The sequence below is a fragment of the Anthonomus grandis genome, chromosome 8 (assembly GCF_022605725.1).
Source record: "Anthonomus grandis grandis chromosome 8, icAntGran1.3, whole genome shotgun sequence".
NCBI classification, from domain to species: Eukaryota; Metazoa; Arthropoda; class Insecta; order Coleoptera; family Curculionidae; genus Anthonomus; species Anthonomus grandis.
The window spans coordinates 18716295-18738065 of NC_065553.1; the positions used below are offsets into that span (position 1 = coordinate 18716295).

At 30.4% G+C, this 21771-nt stretch overlaps 1 protein-coding gene across 1 annotated transcript in view; it reads left to right on the top strand.

Annotated features, from left to right (window-relative positions):
* LOC126739814 (uncharacterized) overlaps positions 1–21472 on the top strand; it is a 31211-nt gene extending 9739 nt beyond the window's left edge. The window contains exon 2 of the mRNA XM_050445633.1: positions 20858–21472. Coding sequence (XP_050301590.1) covers positions 20858–21472 — 615 coding nt within the window. The remainder of the gene's footprint in view (positions 1–20857) is intronic.
* Positions 21473–21771: the final 299 nt, after the last annotated feature.

Below are 21771 nucleotides of genomic sequence, written 5' to 3' on the forward strand. Positions count from 1 at the left end.
GTCCATAGCCTGATAGAGAGAAAACTAAAAAATCAATAAATTTCATTACCATATGACTACATTATCAAAACCCGCGAAGCAAGAAAAAAGCGGAACCCATTAATTGTAGAAATGTTGACACATAAAATATTTAAAGACTACGCTAATAAAAATCTCATGCGATACAGAAGCATAAGACCAGGGCGTGTACCGATGATCCCACTGTCAATAATCTAAAAGAACTTCATTATTATCCTGATAGCACCATAGAATATAAAATTGACTTTTTAGATCAAGTTCGATATTTACAAAATCTGTTGCATTTTATTTTTATTGTATTCTTGGGCAAATAGCACTTATCAACATGTAATTCAATAAGCAATACCACGTTTAAAACTGCATAGCTAAAAAAACTAATGTAAATAATTTTTGTGAATAAAATTGTCTTACAAATACGATTTTTAGCTAGGTAAATAAAAATTGCATAGGAGCGTCTTGTAATAAAAAAAAAAAAATTTTTTGTCTCTCCTGAAAAGTTGTTAAAATGTTGATACGAGGTATTGCGCCTAGGTCATCGCTATTTTGCACAAAATTTTGCGTGGAGGTTACAAGGTGTTTAGTTCAACATAATATTCTGTTGTTTCCTTTTTTTATTTAGGTGTACTGACATGTGGATTGAAGGAAAATTAAAAAAAAAATAATATATTTCAGCGCTTCTCGAATCACTAAATTAGAAAACTATGAAGTAGGGCTTTTAATATTCATATTTATTTTTTAATAACTTGCAATGGCTACGAAGGGTATACTCGTATACATATACGAACTCGTATACATATACGAACTTAATAAATATACCTGGACTGCTAATGCATATGGCCACGATACCCAAAAATGACCACTGCATGGTGGTCGCCATTTTTATAGTGGTTGTGTCCTTTTGATGTTGGTCACTCTGAACATTTTCAGTGTTGCCAACAAAATATATCGCTCTGTTTATAGAAGAACGTCATAACCCAAAAATTATTATTTGTCAAAATAGCGGTTTAAAGATTAATGATTTTTTACTCTTTTGTAACAATTTAACCTTGCAGACAAATTAAATGCTTTTAATGTGATTTTAGACCTCAAAGTATAGTGGTTAACAAGTGACATGAGATTTACATTTGAATTGAAAAATTTATGATTTATGAACACTCGTGTCTTTCATCTCCGAAAAAAATGCATTATTTTTTTTTTCAACTTTATCGTCATATATTATATTGTGACTTTTTTAAGAAAAATATTTAAACTTTTTTAATATTGTGACGCTGAAATAAATTTGAAATAAAAAGCAATCTTTATCTTTTTTTTTGTATTAAGGAAGTACACTTTTAATAAGGATACAAACGGTAAATAGCACTTATTATAGGTTATTGTAAAAATCTGCATAACATGATGGAATGCCTGCATCATTTACTAAATCTTGAAGATCTGACCGCTTACGTTCACTAGTTTTTATTTTAGACTTGTATGCAGGTTCAAGAGTCTGTGATATTACGTTACTTTACCTCGAACTGCTTTGATCGTCATTTCCGGAATTTCTTCCTGAGAATACGACGTTTTATAAAAAACTGTAAGTGGATAATTTTTTTCAATTTTAAGAATTCTGATGTCGCTTAATTTATTCTGTCCAACAAAATTTCCAATCATTCCATTAAAATGTTTTCAATCAAACAAATCCTTAAAACTTAGCTCCTTTACTTGAAAAGGCTTACCACTTTTTTTTGCAGTTCAAATTAAAGTTACGTACTCGTTAGGTAAATATATTGGGCTTGATTTTAAGTAGCGCTTTAATTGCCGTTCTATTACGGAATGTGCACAATCTCCCTCATTTTGCATATACGGGATATACGAGGAATTTATGGCATATGAATCTAATATTAGGATACTTTCTTAGAGCATACATATGCATAGAAATTATGTACTTATTTTTTTTGCTGACCAGCGCAACGTTCTTCCACCAAATTAGGACCAAACGAACAGTCTCTCTTGCGGTGTTCTGTGGGTTAGATTATGAATTGTTTTTATAATTTATCTACAAAATGCAGTTTTTTTGAGTTATGACGTTCTTCTATACACGGAGCGATATATTAAATAACCGTAATCAAGTTGACGATACTGACGTTAGACGAACTAAATTAATTTTTTTTATTAAAATTGTTTTTAAACTCATAGGGATTCCTCCTTATTTAATACGTGGATATTGTATCACGATCCTTATTTAAACGTATTTGGTTCACTGTTTCTCAAAACGGAATTATTGTGAATTGTCTGTCTGTGTTGTTTATGATATGGGAATAATATATAGAGTTGTTAATTTTTACTTTACAATACAAACCCTCATAAAATCATCTATATTTTGATCTTTATAGATGGTTGTACCTATTAATGTGAAAATACTATACATAGAAGTAAAAGTCAAGTAATAATAAAAATAGACAGAAAATAAAAATTTAGTATTAGAATTTATAAGATTCAAGATTATCAGAATAATAAAACAAATATTTGAAAGCGCATGCATCTATCCCAAGTTAATTAAAACTTTGTCTCATTTTAGGTGAGAATTATTTCCGTTAAGCCACAAGTACAAAAAAAATCACAGATCTAACGTAACTATCTTAAATTCTTAACTAAATGTTATTAAAATATATATATATTATTATTAATATATGTATTTTATTACCACAAATGTAATTTTCTATTTTGTATTTGTAAATATAACCTCTCAAAAACTTTAATTGTTTTGATTCCCTACAATTGGCACAACTGAAATTTGTCAGAGTGACTAGCATCGAACAAGGACACAATCACGCAAAATGGCGGCCTCCTAGTAGTGGTAATTTAGTTTTCATTGAATTGGCAGTCCAGGTATATTTATGGTATTTATGTCCAGGTATGTTCGTGTATATATGGGATTAACTCCTCGTCTTATTTTACTTTCTTTATGTATATGTCGTAGTTCTATTGTGAAATCCGCCTTTTCGCGACGATCCTAGGATCTTCATGAAGTACCGGCTTATAGTGAATAATCGAAAGCCGCTTTTTCCGTGTTTAATTTGGTTTGGTTTGTTTACTTAGTGTGTCCAAGTCTCAGTGTAGGTGCCAAAATGGAACCAAATAATGAATTATTATTCTCAAAACGAGGAGTTTTACAAAAAATTTCCTAGGAAAAAGCCGTATAGTGGGGAGCAATTAAAAAAGGTAAATAATAAAATATCGAAATTGGTTTTGTTTAGAGATTATGTTTCAAAATTAGTTTGCAGGGTTGTCAGATGCATAAAATTAGGAAGATTTAAAGTGGATGAAAATAATTATAAAATATTTCATGTAAATAAGTTTAAAGCATATTTTGCACACTTCTTTTAAAAAACCTGTCAACATTTTGGATGGCACACTTAACGTAACTTAAAGAAAAACATTTTTTTAGATGGTAAATACTTTTTTTTTTGCAATTTGTACATTATAACTAGGAATACCATCTATAAAACTCACATTGCACAATAATATTGAGTGTCTATGGGCCTCTTTACAGAAAATGTTTATATTAGAATTTATTCTTCCTATTGATTCTTTCATTTCCTACTTATTGTCAAAATTGGAACCCAAAAATTGTCATATACTTACTATTCGATAATGGAAAACTAAAAATTTAATTAGTTAAGAACAACATATTATTTATTTTCAGATTGCTGAAGAAATCATCACTGCCAAAAACAAAAGTTTTACAACTAAAACAAGAAGAGAGTATTATCTTCTAAATAAATATGATGTGTGATCAAAAAGGTATCGAATCAGGGTGATCCGGTTATTTATATTATTTCGGAAGAAGACATTTATAAAAGATTAAAAAATAATCACGTTAATTGTGGCCACGGTTCTAGAGACAAAATGATTAATTTGATACAACAAAATTGTTCCATCCTGTGAAACTTGCCAGCTAAAAAAAAATAAAACTGTAGCTAAAGTTGTGGTGAAGCTAATTCTAACTCATTCTTTTATGACTTGAGGACAAGTAGATTTAATCGATTTAGAATCTATTGCTGATGGAGAGTTCAAGTGGATTTTGAATTTTCAAGATCACGCCACTAAGTATATATGCCTAAGACCTCTACGATCAAAACATGCCACTAAAGTTGCTCAAGAACTAATAAAGATTTTTTTACAATTTGGTGCCCCTTCAATTTTGCAAAGCGATAATGGCCGAGAGTTTGCTTGCAAAATAATAGAAGAGTTGAAATTGTTTTTATTGCCGCAGTTACATATAATACATGGTAGACCCCGACATCCTCAGAGTCAAGGCAGCGTCGAAAGAGCTAATCAAGATGTAGAAAATATGATTACAGCTTGGATGAGGGATAACAATACTACAGCTTGGTCAGCAGGTTGCTACTTCGTACAGTGCCAGAAAAATAATTCTTTACACCGAGTGATAGGTAGAAGTGATAGGAAGTGATTCCAAATTAGGTCTTCAGTCTACTAGCCTTCTACCATATATGGTACCAACTATATCCACGGAAGAAGAGCTGGAAGAACTTACCAACGAGCTAAGTGCAAATCAGGAAAACCCTGAGTATAAAGCAGATTCAGATGATGGTATAGAAAAAACTGAAAATAATACTGCTTTATATGATCAAAATAATGGGAAAAATATGAATGATATTTTATCAGAAAAAGAAAATAATGATACTCCCAATATTACCAGTCAAGAACACACAGTTTGCGATGATATCCTTATACCCGAAGACCCGGATATTCCAATGAGAAGCGAAATTGGTGAATTGCAGAGTTCTGATTTATGTGTAGAATTAGAGCTAATTTATAATGCGCCAGCAATTGTATGTGAAATGTATTATTCTACTGTACATTTCTCATGCGCGATAAATAAAACGATGTGTAATATATGTAATAATTCGAAAACAATCGAAGCGCAACAGTTATCAGCATTTGCAGGTCAAAAGCGCCAGGCTGACCAAATGGTAGCTGCGACAAAAAAAATGTTACCTAATGTTGATGTGGGTCCTTATTAACATTGATAAAGTTGATCGCAGTCCAGGGAATCCTCAAAACCTTATTACTGTCGTAACGGACATTAAAAATGGAGTGTATCAGGTTGGCACTGTCGGAGGTATTATTAAATCGTGGTTTAATAGAACATATATAAAAAAAGCAACAGCTGGGTTTATTACTTTGGATCAAATAAATAAAAATAAGTTTATATCAGTAAGGGAGGCAGTATCTTTATAATCTCTTTTTAAAGGACAAGGTTACGTTAAATGTTCATGCCAACCATCTAGAACTCAATGTAAAAGCAAAAGATGTCAGTGCTTTAAAGCAAATATGCAATGTAATTCACAAGTGGTCAATGTGCGAATAAATAAGTAAATGTTGTTTAAACTTCATGTTTTACTATATTTTAGTATTATTTTGTTATTTTTTAAAAATATTTTTGTTTATATTTTTGTTATAAATATACACACACGTATCTGTATCAGATTAAATAAAGTTTAATTCCAGACCGATCGTCTCATTACATTAATATTTGGGCTAATTGTAATAATATTCTCATTTTTTTAACAATCAATTTTTTTGAAATTACACTATATGGGGGAAAAGGCCCGGCTGATTGTGTAAAATGATCATTTTTCACTATCAGCCGGCACTTCATAAAGATCCTAGGATTCTAGCGAAAAAGCGAATTTCACAATAGGATTACGACATATACACTTCTCTTTGCCTTCTTCATAGAGATGCGCTGTATAATATAATAATGCAATAAAAAATATATTCATATTACGTGGTGTATGTAAGTATTTAAATTTATTCTTATTTCTTTATTCTTTATTCCAATTATATTTTTAAATTTTAAGGAAATAGTATCACTAACTTTTAATAAATAATTTGACATAAAGAAATCTGCGAAGTCTGACTCTTTCACCATTTGATCAATAAAGAAAAATATCTGCAAGATTGAATTAATTTTTTAATAATTAATTATTAGATGTGACAAATATTGTAGAATTGCCATCGGGAGTTATTTTAAGGAAAATTTAGTTTATTTTTTTCAATGCTATATTAGAGTTCTTACCAAATTTTCAGTTGAGCTAGGCAATATATCGGTTAAGTTTAATATCGAACTTAATACAATATCAATACGATATCAACTGAAAAATTCTATAATTTTAACGAATTAATAAATAAAAAGTACGAGAAAATGAGAATAGATGGCGGCTGTAACCTTCGACGTAAGGAAAATCGGCATAAAGTAGGCTAGGGTTATTTATTCCGATCACATGTAAATAGTGTGTTCTTTTCACCATTTGGTAAATAAAAAAAAAAGATTCATCAGAAATCATGATCATATATTAAGTTGTTTTGTTTATGGATGTGTATTTGGCAAAGCATAGCTTGAAAATAGGTGTGTCCAAAATTGGTACAAATTTTGCTGACACTATTGTATATTAATATTCGTACAGGAATAAATACACGAAAAACTAAAAAAAAATTTCTCCTGTAAAGTCTCTGAATGGTCAACTTTATGTATCAATAAAAGATGGGAAATGTAGTATCACAAAAATTAAAATTTTGAGACGTACCCAAACACATACATTAAAATTCCTTGATATCTTTCATATAGCTGGATATCTTTCTTCCGAAAGCAGTATTTAAAGGATCAATCAAATTCAAATTCAAAATTGTTTATTTTGCCAAAAGTAAAAAATACATGTATCAGTTAGTTACACATAATATACACAGTTGACAAAAAAGGAGCAATTCACGATTACAAAACCGGTAACAGTGACCGCTGAGCGGACGCCTGCGAAAGGACCCTTAACCTAATAAATAGCTACTATAATAAATACAAAAAATAAATTAAAAAAATAGTACATATAAAGTATGCAAAGAGAAATAAATAAAAAACTACTTAATAAAATAATTCCCAAAAAAAAAACAAAAGAAAACAAAAAGACAAATTAAAACTAAGTGTTCTGAAGAGAATGGGAGCGCGTAGAAGGAAAACGAGTCTTGATGACAGTTAGATTTTAGGGATAAGTCAGGGCGTGAAAGAATAATAGAAACAATATGAAATAAAAAAATAAAAAATCAAATAAAAAATAAAAAATCTCAACATCGAAGTTATTATAATATTGATCTTATTTAAGTACTTAAATTTATTTATGTGACTTTTAAAACTTATAACCTAGTCTGTTCTTCCAATAGGATCTTATTTATTGAATTTTTAAGAAACAAAAATTTTGAATTCTTAAGGACTTGTGTCAAGCTATTCCACATTTTAACAGCAGTGTATGCAAAACTTTTTTCATAGCATGAAGTTCTATGGTGGGGTACAATATAGCTTTGGTCATTGGCGGTACGCTGTAGCCCTAAAGTAGTTCTTGGAAGCGGTTTAAATTTTTCTAAAAGGTAGGGGGGTTTGCCAGTACTTATTACTCTGTGTATGAGACAGTAAAAATGTTGTTTTCGTCTGTTGGCCATATTTAAAATTTTAAATTCATTTAGATAGGGCGTTATATGCTCTCTATAAGATATATTTTATGATAACCTCATACACCAGTTTTGCATCTTTTGAATGGATCTTTTAGTTACCAATGATAGCGAGTCACCATAGACAACATCACAATAGTCAAACAGGGACAGAACCAGAGAATTACATAAAAAATATTTTTGTTTTTGAGGTAGATACTTTTTATTATAATTAATATTTTTAAGTCTTAAATATGCAGTGGAAAGTTTACTATTTATGTGTTGCTGAAAAGATAGGTCTGTGTCAAAAATAACCCCCAAATTTTTTGCATTTTGAACGACTGGTATAGTATTATTATTTAAAGATACCTGGAATATTTGTTCAATTTGTTCACGAAGTTGTTTATCTTTGTTTATTATAAGAATTTTAAGATTTATTTGTGTTTAATTTTAAATTATGGTTCTTTGAATATAAGAATAATTGGTCTAAGTCATTAGTAAGTTTTTCTTTAGCTTCTATCACATTACTCTTCACTACAGGTATAGTAAGTTAGGTGTCGTCGGCAAATTGATTGAATTTACAAAATTTAACACTCCTGTACATATCTGCTACATAAATGGCAAATAACAGAGGAGAAAGGACGGATCCTTGAGGTACTCCCTTTTTGACAAGTTTAAGATCCGACTTTATTATTGTAGAGTCTTTTTTTGTACTTACGTAACTATACCTAAAAGTTAAGATATTTTGTAACAAATTTACTGCATCTGTCGAGAATCCATAATACTTTAATTTTGCTAATAACAGTTCAAGATGTACCGTATCGAAAGCTTTACTAAAATCTAAAAGTGTCATGCAAGTACTATTTGTTTGTTCTTGATTTTCTCTTATATCATTGAGGATATTAGTTAGTGCTGATGTTGTGCTAAAATTCTTTCTAAAACCAGATTGGCAGGTTGGGACTATATTTTGCTGTTCTATGAATGACTCAATTTGTGAGTAGATATGCTTTTCAAATATTTTTGACATAGCAGAAAGTGTACTAATTGGTCTTATATCTTTAAGGGTTTTCGGATCGTTAGTTTTAGGTAGTGGTAAAATTTTTGCAGTTTTCCAGATTGTTGGATAAGTTGAAGTTAATATGCAAGAATTAATAACATTTACAATAGCATCCGCACAAAAGGGTAGACACAATTTTATATCCCTTATTGATAAAAGGTCCTCGCCAACAGTATTAGATTTTATTTTAGAAATAATTTTAAACAAATTTTTAAGGATAATTAATTTGAATTTTAAATTAATATGAGTAATTAGTTTGTTGTTTTTATAAAAGTCAATGAGATGATTTGGTACTGTATTAGGCTCATTATCTGTTTCTAAAAAAAAATCAAGTATATGAGTGGCGTTATTAAGAGTTTCTGGAATGTCTATTTGATTATTTTTAGATGTAAGATGAAGTTTTTTTGCTGTAGTCCAAAAAGCCCTTCCATTACTCTTCGCAAAAGTATTAAAAAATGTAATTTTTTCCCTAGCAATTGCCTGTTTTGTGAAGTTTCGAAGCTGTCTGTAATACTGTAAATGTTGATCTAATTTTGTTCTTAAAAATTTTCTGTGGGCATTATCTCTTAATTTTATTAACTTTTTAACATTATCTGTTATCCAGGGTAAGTAACACTTTTCAACAATTTTTTTAGTTTTTAAGGATGCATGTTCATTTATTATTTGTATTAAAGTGGAATTTAAAATGGAAACTTTCATTTACATCGTTAGCCCTATACAATCGATCCCAAGATATTAACTTCCCTTGGTCACAAACAATCAATGCTTCTATCAGTCTAGAACATCCCAGATTTCTAGGGTTTTCGATAGCTAGGTACGTTTACAACGCGCGGTTTTATTAGGTCTCTGCATCAAATGATAGACTATTTTTATTTAGTACAGCCCTGTTTACAAGATTGATTTTGAGGGTTAAATTTGTTATGTATTTAGGCTTCAAATAATATTATGTTCTAATTACGTTTACGTTATGAGGCGACAGTCCTGTATTCTATAAATCACTGCTAGCTTGTATCAGCTGTCATACAGATGAGTTCATAACGTTAGAACCACGAAAACAAGAGGATGGGAAAAAAATAAAGAAAAGGCAGCAGAAATTTTTTGGTATAGTTATTGTAAATAAAAATTATAATATACACATGTTTAATTTAATATCGTGTGCTCCCACAGATATAACAAAACTAGTCCAGGAGTATCTCAAAATATCAGTTGAAGTGAGTTTATTAGTTTAGAGGGAGAGTTATAGAACATAATCTCTAAATCCTTAAAAGTGTTATTGTTATTTAAAAATAATAAAAATAAATCTTTTTTCAAGGTTTCAGCTTGCCTTCTCTTATTCTTTATTTTTGTATACAAGAACTAAAAATCTCCTAAGCTAACATGTAATAAAATGTCAAACTTGTCATTTTAATACTCCAAAACAGGTCCTAGGTGTTTAGGAAGCATCCAATTCGCGGATCAAATTTTAGTGCGTTGCCATTTACACCGAAAAAATGGTCTTTAATGTTTTTTATGTATAAACAATTTATCACTTTTACGAGTTTTTCAAGGGAGAATCAATATTGGTAGCTTACACCTCAAATTTTTGAGTCCTTACAAAAGAAATCAAGCCAGAATGTATTTACAGCCTAGTTATAATAATATAGTATATAATATAGCCTATAATATATTATAGGCGTATTTTAACAGCAAACCAATATAGTCAACCTACAATATAGACAACAATATAGTCAACAAACTTCTATACTTTTAAGTCTTGAATGCCGTCTTGAATGTCGTAAATCAATACTGACAGCACAAATTTAATTATGAACATATTTTAATATTGAGGGAAATATGTGGTGACATACTGGATAGAACGTTATAAAAAAATCAAGACATATTATGCATATTTTATAAGTAAGCTTAAATTTTTGTGCTATATTCATCAGCCTTAGTCATAATTATCTTTCCGAAGTCTCTATGGTACATATAATAATAAGAGGGACAACACGAGAAAGGCTTAATTTAATTCCGAAACTTATGCGGCATTAATTTAAAATTAATCAAAAATATTTGATAATGAAAGTTGAAAGCTACACCTTTTACCGACTATAAGATTTCAGATAACAATACCAAAGTAATTTTTAACCATACCATATAAAATCTTGTGGTAAACGTCTCAAGGGCATACCACCTAAGTTTGACTTTGAATGTTCCAAACTGTGACCCAATTGTCCATTAGACATGTTGTTTAAAACATAATTAAAACTAGACATAGTTTATTATGTCTTGATACTCACCTGATAATACACTAAAACATTTCTTTATTAGATTGTTCTCGGTAAGGTTGAAGGTTGGATATAAATTCGTTGTATACCTATAACAACAAATTAAGCAACCTTTTAGGAAAATGTGTGCGAATTGTTATGTTATTATTTCGTTCAAGGTATTTCCGCTGATATTTGTCGCTTTGAATAGTAGTAAAGTTGTGAATAAAATGTTAGGTATAACTTGATATTTAAATTTATTAAAGAATGTTTTGTATATCAATATGTAAACAGTAAATATTCAATGTTAATTAATATTGGTTCTACTATTTTACTAACACATTTAACTACTACTACGACATTTAAATTAACAATTTTCTTGCAGGTTATTTCTTTCAAGTCATTTTTGTTTCAGGTTCTAAGATAATATTTTCATAGGGATTACAATTAACTTTTCAGTCTCTTTTTTGTCCTTTTGATCTAAACTAAACCAGGGATTTTGTACGTCTTTCAGTCATTTGGAGTAAGTTTTAATTTTTTTCCATTTATTTCTGGAGATGGAAAAATTGATTAATGTTTGAATATTTGGAGACTTGAGGGAGCTAGGCTAAAAACTTGTTGCAAACATACATTTTTGCCAGAATTGCTTACTTTGATTCTAGTTATTGTATAGGTGCCACATATAAAAAATATTTACTGATATTCAAGAATTTGCAAACCTGCCCATGATCACATCTTCAAACTAAATTTAGAAAAACTATGATTTAGTTATGCCTTTATTTGAACGTTTGTTGAATATTATTCTATAAGGTAAAAAGCAATAGAACCTAAAACAAAGAGATTCACGTCCTCTCCTCGTGCAATAAGCAAAAAAGCGTTCCATCTGAACAAGCTCGGAACTATTCACTTATAACCAGGATAAATTTGATACGCTTTTTTGTAACAAAAAAAATGTTTTAGTTTTATCCTTTAAGTCACGTAGTCTTTTTCGGTTTTTAGTAAATCTGTTTTGTTTATTACTAAGCGCAATTATTTAAATAATTTAATAAATAAATGTAAGACTTTGTTTTCGATTTAGTAGATCGTATTTTTGACAAAGTCATAGCCTACGGCCGAACGTGCGAGGCAGATATTAGAACAATCTTTATTACACTAAATACGTGCGGTTTATTTTATTTCGGCTTTTCCAATAGTTAATTCAGCGTACAATTTATGTAGGCAGTCTAAAAAATTTTAGAACATTTTTCGAATATCCCAAGAGAAAACCTGAATAAATAAAGTAGACATTGATGGAACGTCCGACTATCACTATTTTTAATAAAACTTGTATTAAAGAATATCCTTAAAATTTACTATAACGGGTTACTACTACGTGAACAAGCTTTTTATGCAGTTATATATTGTTATATTAAACCAATAACCAGGTATTTTAAAATCGGAACCTCAATATTTTTCTTTAAATTCTATTTAAAATAATTTGGTTTTTATTTAAAGATTTGACAATTCACTTAATATGCAAGAAGAAAAAATTATCAATTTCATTTAAATTATAGTTTTTATATTGAGAATTCCAGGCTTATTAGAATCAATATTTTAGATCAAATATTCCAGATAGCGCAGGATGCCCAGTGGTCCAATGTCCATCGAAAATTAGTCCAATCATTATCCATTATGTTTAAGTACAAAACATGGATATCTCATGGATTACTGATTTAAGACATGTATGTGTATTTCCATAACTATCGGAAATACGCATTTCTAAAATAAGTAGTAAACTACATACTTTGCAAGGGCTGATGTATTTAATAATAATAATAAATCGTTTATTTACCCAATTTACAATAAAATATTATATCTTAACTAAATACAAAGATAATAAATATCATATGCTTTAAAATTAAAAAAAAACTTAACCATAATATAGGCAAAAAGGAGGCTAAAGGCAATTTAAAAAAGATTCGTATTTAACCTTCCTCATTAAATAAGTTATTATTTCTTTTGTTGCATCCAAAATAAGTTACTAGGTATCCCCCAACAAGCGTCAAACATCCAATAAGCTTTAACATACCCAATACATACATATTTAATAAACGCGACGATCGCCAGATATACCCATTCTACCGCAATAAATATTTTTAGTATTTATGTTTAAATACGCTTGTTGATATATTTTTAAAGTTCTCCGGAATCTGGATGTAAATTAAATAAATATTATAAGAAAATGACCGCTCATAAAACATAGTGGTATGCAAAGGCGGAGAAATTAGTCCTCTATGCCGGAGATTCAAAGAATGTATACGTCAGTTCTATAGCGTATTTTATTTAATAGATACGAGGGGCGATTTAAAATTATTACTTGGTGAAATACAGTAGCAGCATGCAAATTTCTACGATCCTCTATGGAAAGCCATTTGGTTTGTCGTAGCATGTAACTGACAGGATCTCCACGACGAATGCCGTAAATTAATCGCAAGCATGACTTTTGCACTCGCTGAATTCAACCTTTGTCGATAGAGTCTAAGCATGGACCATATACGACGTCGGCAAAATTAAAATGACTCAAAACCAGAGCGTCGCATAAGGTCATTTTTTGAGGTGTTGAAAGCAGGTGTCTATGCGGAAACAGTTGTTTTAAATTAGAATAAGCAGATTGAATGCACTTAGTTATATGCTGTTTATACCTCATATTGGTGTCAATGTGAAGTCCCAAATTGCGGGAACAAATAGAATGCAAAAGCTTATTTGAGGAAGCTTCCAAAGCCATACTTCGCGATTTTTTCCGAAAAACAAGAAGGTAGATTTAGACGAGTTTATTTGCAGATTCTGTTTTTCTGAAAAAAGGCTTTTAGATCATCGTTTATTTTCTTGGCAGCTATTTCTTTACTTTCAGGAACAAAAGAAAAGTAGAGTTGCGTGTCATCAGCATATAAATGAGAACTGCAATATTTTAAACAACTGGTGAGATTACTAGTATAAATACAAAATAAAACAGGTCTCAATATGGAACCTTGTGGAACTCCACATAACTGAAATGCAGTAGATGAAATGCCCTTATTCGTTTCAACGTATTGATTTCTATCGGTTAAATAACTTTTAATAATATCAATTGCGTCAGAGTCAAACCCATTATAGCCTAAGATCGCGTAGAGTAATGTATGATTGATATGATCAAACGCTTTGCTGTAGTCGATAAGTACTACAGCAGTGGCCTTACTCTGATCAGTAGCTTGAATAATATCATCAGTGATCTTTAAAAGTGCCGTGGTACAGCTATGACCCGATCTAAACCCTGACTGAAATGCCGGTGAAATATTATAATTTTCTAGGTACTCCCTAATTTGGACATTTAATATTTTTCCATGACTTTAGAAAGAACTAGCAAAATACTAATAGGTCTTAAATCATTAAAATCGGAAATATTTTGCTTTTTTAAAAGTGGAAATATTTTTGAGACGTTCCAGCCATCAGGAAAACATTTGTCTAATATACATGAGTTTACAATATTAGTTACAAAAGGTATAACTCGGTCACAGTATAAAGAACAAGACAGTAGGTTCACTCTCTTGCGGCCGTTTGAAGTAGGGACTTCTAAACAGTGCCGACTTTTTTTACGCGGTCGTAAATCATTATTTAGTTTCGACGGCAATCCTTTACTATACGGGGGGTGTTTGAAACATTTTTAATAAGGAATATTTTCGTACATCGCGGCGTGTAATAATATGGAATTTTTTGAAATTAAAGGCACTTTGTATTATTGTTAAAATGAAATTGAAAGAATATTATTAAGTATCTCTTTTGAACAAATAACTGTAAGAAAAACACTTGGTATATAGCTTTAAAATTAAGTTTAATAGAATGTACACAATTAAATCTTAGCTTTACGTTCCTTTCATGCTCTTTTCTTAACTGACCAAGAAACTACCTACCTAATATTACATACACTTAATTAATAATAACTTCGTTAATATACCCATTTTTTAAATATTTAATAAAATTTACATAATAATGTGATAACAACACTCAGCATATGGAACTCGGTAACAGTGAAATATAAAAAGGCAGTTAAATAAAAAAAACTTATTAAATGCCTAATTATTTGCTTTTTAAATAGAGGATGAAAGAACAAACCACTAAAATTCAAATAAAACGAAAATAGGTGTTTTACAACCTAGAATTCATATAAATATGCAAAATAAATATAGTTTTACATTGGGGATTATAGTACACATCAATATTTTGAAACTTAAACCCTTAAAAACCACCCTTAATGACGAAAAAAATGCAGTTTTAAGTATGGTTAGACGGTATAAGTGGCTAAAATTTATATCATTCAAATGATTGCAATGCAACTAATAATAAATCGGATAGCTTTCACTATTAAAAACCACCACTAATAACAGAATATTACCAAAAATTTTGCATTTTTTTAGATTAAAATCACGATTTAAAAAAAATATGTACTCTAAATCGCTGACACTTTTTGAACATATTATTGGTACCTATATATAGTCCATTGTAGAAGGCTACACTTTAATTTTTGAAATAAATACATAATTTTTTTTAAAACTGCAATTATTTCTATTTTATTCCTAACTTTTTTAATTTTTATGCTAATGACTTACAATCAAGTTTATTTTTAAAGTTTTTGATAGTACATACTTGAAAAAATGTGCTAGATATTTGTCTAAAAAACGTTTTTTTTTTTTTTAATTATTTCACGTTATTATTTTACGTCATTATATTTTGTTATCTAAAAAAAGGGGTTATGTTCACACAGTTGTATCTTAGCGCCTATAGCACCTAGATAAATCAAGAAAAAGCCAATCTTTTGTTTTTAAACCAACTTTTGTTTATTAGATTTTTTTGTAGGATCTCAATTTTCCGAGATATTTAAGAAATACCGAAGAAAAGCGTGTATTTTTTTCTGTTAACTAATCCATTTTTATTTTTAAAAAAATGTATATCCCCTTTTGCTCCTGCAGCCATCTACGCAACATATCGCCGGCATTTTTAATGTACAAAATTTCCGCCCAACGCTATTATAGTTCTAATATTGAAAACGCCCCCGTATAACGCAGTCGCCACCGGGCAGCAAAAAAGAGTAGCATCAGAAAGCGAGTGAGAAAGGCAATATTTTGGGCGGCGCTTAGAGTGATCCTTCTATTCTAGCGTTGATTGAATATTTGGGAAGATACGCAATCCTGTGTTAAAAAGTGTACCCGGTCGACTATCGGATTGCCGTTCAGTTTCGTGCACCGTGTGGTGCTGCCGCGAAGCGTCAAATCTGGGAACGATTTATTTTAGCTGTGTGGACTTGGATTTTGGCTTCTTTGAGTCAGGTTTTCAACGACGCTGGAATCTCCGGTTACGCGGCCGTGTTGGATATTTTTTTAAGATATGGGATGATGCTGCCAATTATGTTTTTATTATTTTTTTTGAACATACAACACGGTGTCATTTATGTGGTGGTCAAGTGATAAGTGATATACTTAAGGGTGGAGGCATATTGAAATTTCTTAAAAGTTAAATTTTATAAACAAATAATTACTTACCAAAATATGTTTTTGAGACAAAAATTAATACAAAAATATATATAAAAAGCTATTTTTACAAAATTACCAACAAAGTTTAATACAAGTTATAATTCCAACAAACATTGTTTCCTTCATTTTGTGTTCAAGAGGGTCAAGTTTTTAAATAAAAAGCCCGTTGCACTTAATTAACTAAAAACTAATATACAAAAAATATGTGGAACAAATTTTAAGATATAAGTAGGTTTCACGTAAATATTATAAAGAATAATTGAAATAATTCATAAGACTTAATACCGATCATAATATAACTTCTTGATCAATAATTTTTTGTAAAAAGTAACCCATTTTGTCATGTGATTCCATATCTGAAAAATGTGCAGCGTAGTGACATCTGTAAAGTAAGGGGTTGTGAGTGAGGATGTTAATAGAAATTGAAAATAGGCCACATTTTAAGTTTTAAGCGACACAGGAAAATTCTCAATTACCAGTTGTTACAACTATACTTAAAACTATAAAAAGATACCTAGTAACAAAAAAAAAAACATTTTGTTTAAAGACCCCGCATCACGGTTATACAGGACGTCAATAGAGGTGGAATAATTAGAGGAAAGTTGAGCAATATAGTGTCCTTTTATAATAAAATCTAAATACTTCCTAAATTTTGCAAAAAACTGAAATTTGGCAAAATCATTTTATTTTTTTCTGGCGTTATTTCAAAATATATGACAAAAACATTTATTAAATGAATAAATTATTGTGACCACTTTTTCTCGCCTATACGATGACACCTTTAAAATTTAAAATACGACGTTCTGTCTTTAAAGAGCCATCATCAACTTTGTTTTTCTTTGTCGGCGCTATATTGACCATTTGCAGTTTAACGACGCGGAAATCTTTGGCCGCCCGGCCGTTTTGTTATTTTTTTAAGACAAGGGCGATGATGATAACAGCGCTTTTATTTATTTTGTTATTGCCGATATTTAAATGCGCTGTGATCTCGCATAAATAACTATAAAGATAGTTATAGATAAATGTGGTGGTTAAGTAATGTATGAATGTTTGAATAAGGGTTGAAATGTTTTGAATAAGGGTGTAACAACACTATAAAATATCGAAAATAGGCCACACTTTAATTTGCAATACAGGGAAACACTTAATTACTAATTCTTAAAACTAGAAAAAGTTAATAAGAAAAAAAAACAAATATTTTGTTTAACAGTATGAAGGGTCTCATCGCGGTTATACAGGATGTCCAAAATAAGGATGAGCAATAAATGGTTTAATTAGGCGAAAGTTGCGCAATATAAATGCAATGATTGAATAAATGCAATCTAAAAATTGGAAAAATGCCAAATACTTCCTAATATTCAGGAAAAATGTGAAATTTGGCAAAATGGTTTTTTTATTTTTTTCTGGCGTTATTTGAAAATATAAAATAAAATCATTTATACATTGTTGTAAACGCTTTCTCTCATTTACAAGTTAACATCTTTAACTTTTAAATACGACGTTTAATAACTTGCAGTTTTGAATAACCCTTTTACAACAAGAATTACTTTTTCAACGAGGTAATTTTTAGTGAGTAGTTGGAATCATCCCTATTAAATATTATATACCTCTCTCTCTTTTAAATACAATTTCGAATTTCAAAAAATTCAAAACATACTTTATTCATAAATACATGATACCTACTTGTTGACATGGTACTTCTATGATATAAAATAGGCACATTAATCGACATATTACTAACACATAATTTAAAAACAATACACAATAGTGGGTTCAACATACTAGTATAAACACAAAATGTATTTTCAATTTCAAAGCAAGACGACTTAAAAATTTTTTAGAGTAACATCACAAATTCTAACCTTTACATCTTTACTAAAAACTAATTATATACGATTGGCCTGTTCCTAATTATCTTAAAAAAATTCTAATGCTATAAAAATACTTGCTTTTAAGATGTTTCGTTAAGAACTTTTTAAAGCGAGGAGAACTTCTAGAGACTTTTATGACATTTGGAAAATGATTAAACATTTTTATGCTCAAGTAAATAAGAGAGTTCTTAGTTCACTTTTCGGGATGGGCATTGGAATATTGTATTCTTTTCTGATATTATAACGTTTTAAGGAGCCATTATTTTGAAGATACAATTTATATTTTTTTATATATTAGGCAAGCAGACTCAACAATAAACAAGCAACACAAGGAAAGTATCTTTAAATAGGGGTCTGCATGTCCTGTGGAGATTTATGACACATATATTTAATGGCTCGTTTTTTAAAAACAAACATCGAGTCAAAAAGCCGTTTACTAATGCAACTCCAAAATGTTATTCTATACTGTAGGTATTTTTGTATGAAAGTAAGTTCCAACTTTCGACAAAAAAAAATAGACGTTTTTGCAGATATCAATCTCAGTTCATTTAAAACCACTCTAACAGCATAACATCGTCTAGCCAGTTTTTGCCTCCTGACATATCTCCATAAAACTTACGTTTATGATCGATAACAATTCGAAGAAATCTGTTAAAATTATTCACTTCCAATTCTTTCTTGTGAATCATGAACTGCTCTGAACATAAAAACTTAACAATTTAGTCTTATCTATGTTTAAAGACAACAAATTAGCATCAAATCACTGTTTAATCATTAATAAATCTTTAGAAATTGTTTTTGTTAATGTGCTTTTATTATTGTCTGCCCATAAGATAGTGGTGTCATCTGCAAAAATAGTGAAGAATCCTCTTATCTGGAGAAACGCCAGGTCATTTATATACAATAGAAATAAAATAGGACCGAGAAACGAACCCTGCTTACTACACAAAGTTCAGACAAACTGCCATTTGGCCAAACAAACTTTTTTTTGTCTAACAAAACAAAATTTTAACCATTCTAGAGAAACTCCCTTAAACCCATATCTAGAAAGCTTATCGAGCAATTTCCATGGTTGACACAGTCAAAGTCTTTAGAGAAGTCGCAGAATACCGCTGCAGCAAAGTGACCTTCTTCAAGCTCAAATATAATCTCTCCAGGAATGAAAACATTACTCGACATTCATTTAATATGTTATTTTTTTTATACTATTCGTACTTCTTTTCTACCATTCGTACTATAACCAGTTTCTCAATAACTTTAAAGGCTTTTTAGGCTTTATTTTTATCTTTTTCATGAATGAATTTCATCATGAAAACAATTATTGAAAATACTTAAAACACTAAAGACCATAAACATAATATATTGATTTAAAATTTTCTTAAAGTAAAAAAAAGAAAAAGAGAAAATGGCTCTCATAGACATGAAGAGACCGTATTTTTAAGAGTTCGGATTGATTTTTGTAGATAAAATAGATAATTTTCTGTGAGGTTTATAAATAGATTTTTTTAAAGATTTTCTAATAAGATTTTGAGATTCCCATATTAGGTTGTTATAAATCAAAGTCTTAATTAATATACGCACACTGATTAATTTTGCCTAAAGGAGCCATCGTCTCACAAACTAAACACATTTACATATATCTATCTATTTGTGATTATGATATCCAAGAAAAATTTTTAACAACTACCAAATTGCAATACGGCAAACACGAACCTGTGCAAAAACTCTCCCACACGACTCGGATGATCGGCCGATTACTAATGAGAAGCGACGGACGAAATTATTTTCGCGCATACTGGAGAGAATCGCCATCTATTTTTCACGCATATTTGCGGTCACGCTTTAGCCCATAAGGTTGCGTATCTTCCCAAATATTCAATCAACGATTCTAGTTTATGTTCGGTGACTCGGTCCACACACAACAACAACATCTCTAGATTTATTTGATCCGCCCCGGTAGCAAGTGATTTAATTTAGAATAAATATTTCCTCACAATATCAGTGGACACGGTATGAAAATTAAATTTTGATAATATTTGACGCCTTTGCTTATTTTGATACAATATTAAAAGATCTCCATGCACTGAATTGTTCTGCGTTGAAGCCTGTATAAAATGATTATTTATAGAATTGGGGATATTAAGATCATCGGATAATTCGTTAACTTTGCCATTTGAAAATACATTAAGTTTCCCTTTTAGCCTTTGCCAAGAAAATCTTTTTATCTTTAAAACCCATAGTTACTATCTGTGCAAGGTATTATTTTTTTTCATCACGTATTGGCTGGCTCATTTACATAGAGCAAAAATAATAGTGGTCCTAACACTGAACCCTGAGGTACTCCAGTTTTAAGGGATCTGGAATCGGATAAACATCCAGATACTGCGACTCTTTGGGTACGATTAGACAGATATGATTCCAGCCATTGCAATGCCACACCTCTAAAGCCATAATTATAATAATATTGAGCTTAGACAGCAGTATTCCATGATCTACACAATCAACTGCCTTGGATAAATCGCAAAACACTGCCGCCGCGGACTCTCCAGAATTTAAGGACACTTAAATTTAGATATTTTTTCTTTTTGTAACCTATTGAAATTACAGTTTTGTTAATATATTTTGTTCTTTTATTTGCAGGATAACATAGAAAACGTCGAAGAAAACCCTATCAACGACATGGAACGTTCAGTTTCACCAAGCTCGGAAAATAGGTGTCAGGTTGCTCCGGCTGTAACATCACTCGCGGAGAATGAATCAAGCGCAGAAAAACGGCCACTTACTACAGCATCCCTAAAATCTAAGCGCAGCAAACTCTCACAAATGTTTTCATTAATTGACGATTTAAAAAATATAGATAAAAGTATGGAAGAAACAGAACATGACGTATTTGGAAAGAGTGTATCAGCTCAATTAAAGAAATTATCCGAAGAACTAGCAATCATTGCTCAAGAAAAAATACAAAGCATATTAACTCAATGCAGACTTGCTGATATAAAAGCCAAGAAACCTAATTCCGCATATTTTAATATTCAGCAACCGGTGCAATCAAACATGCAGTCTCAAGCGTATACCAGCGTCCAATATCAGCAGTCGAGCTACCAGCCAGCATTATACTGTCCCCCAAGCACTACAAGTTCTTCTTCGGCTTCTCACTACAACGATGATTTTTCCCCAATTTCATATCACAATGACAGCCTGGACGCAAGCACACAAGCCAGTGATATAATAGCGACTGCTTTGAGAAATATGTAATGTAAACTATTCCGAATATATTAAACATACTTTACCTTAATAAATTGTTTTAATGCTCTAAAAATTGCCCGACACACTTCTGGCATTAACTGTGATATAGCAGATTTGGAAACACGATAAAAGTGACTTATGCTTCGGTAAGACATTCCTGTAGCTCAAATATGTCAACGTTATTTCTAACTTAATTTTTGCGGGTAGTGCATCTGTCATTATGGTGTCTTGACGCTGAATAGGGTGTTCTATAAGAGAAAGTAACTGGTCAAAATTTTCGGCTGTAAGTCGTAACGCCAATCTGTACT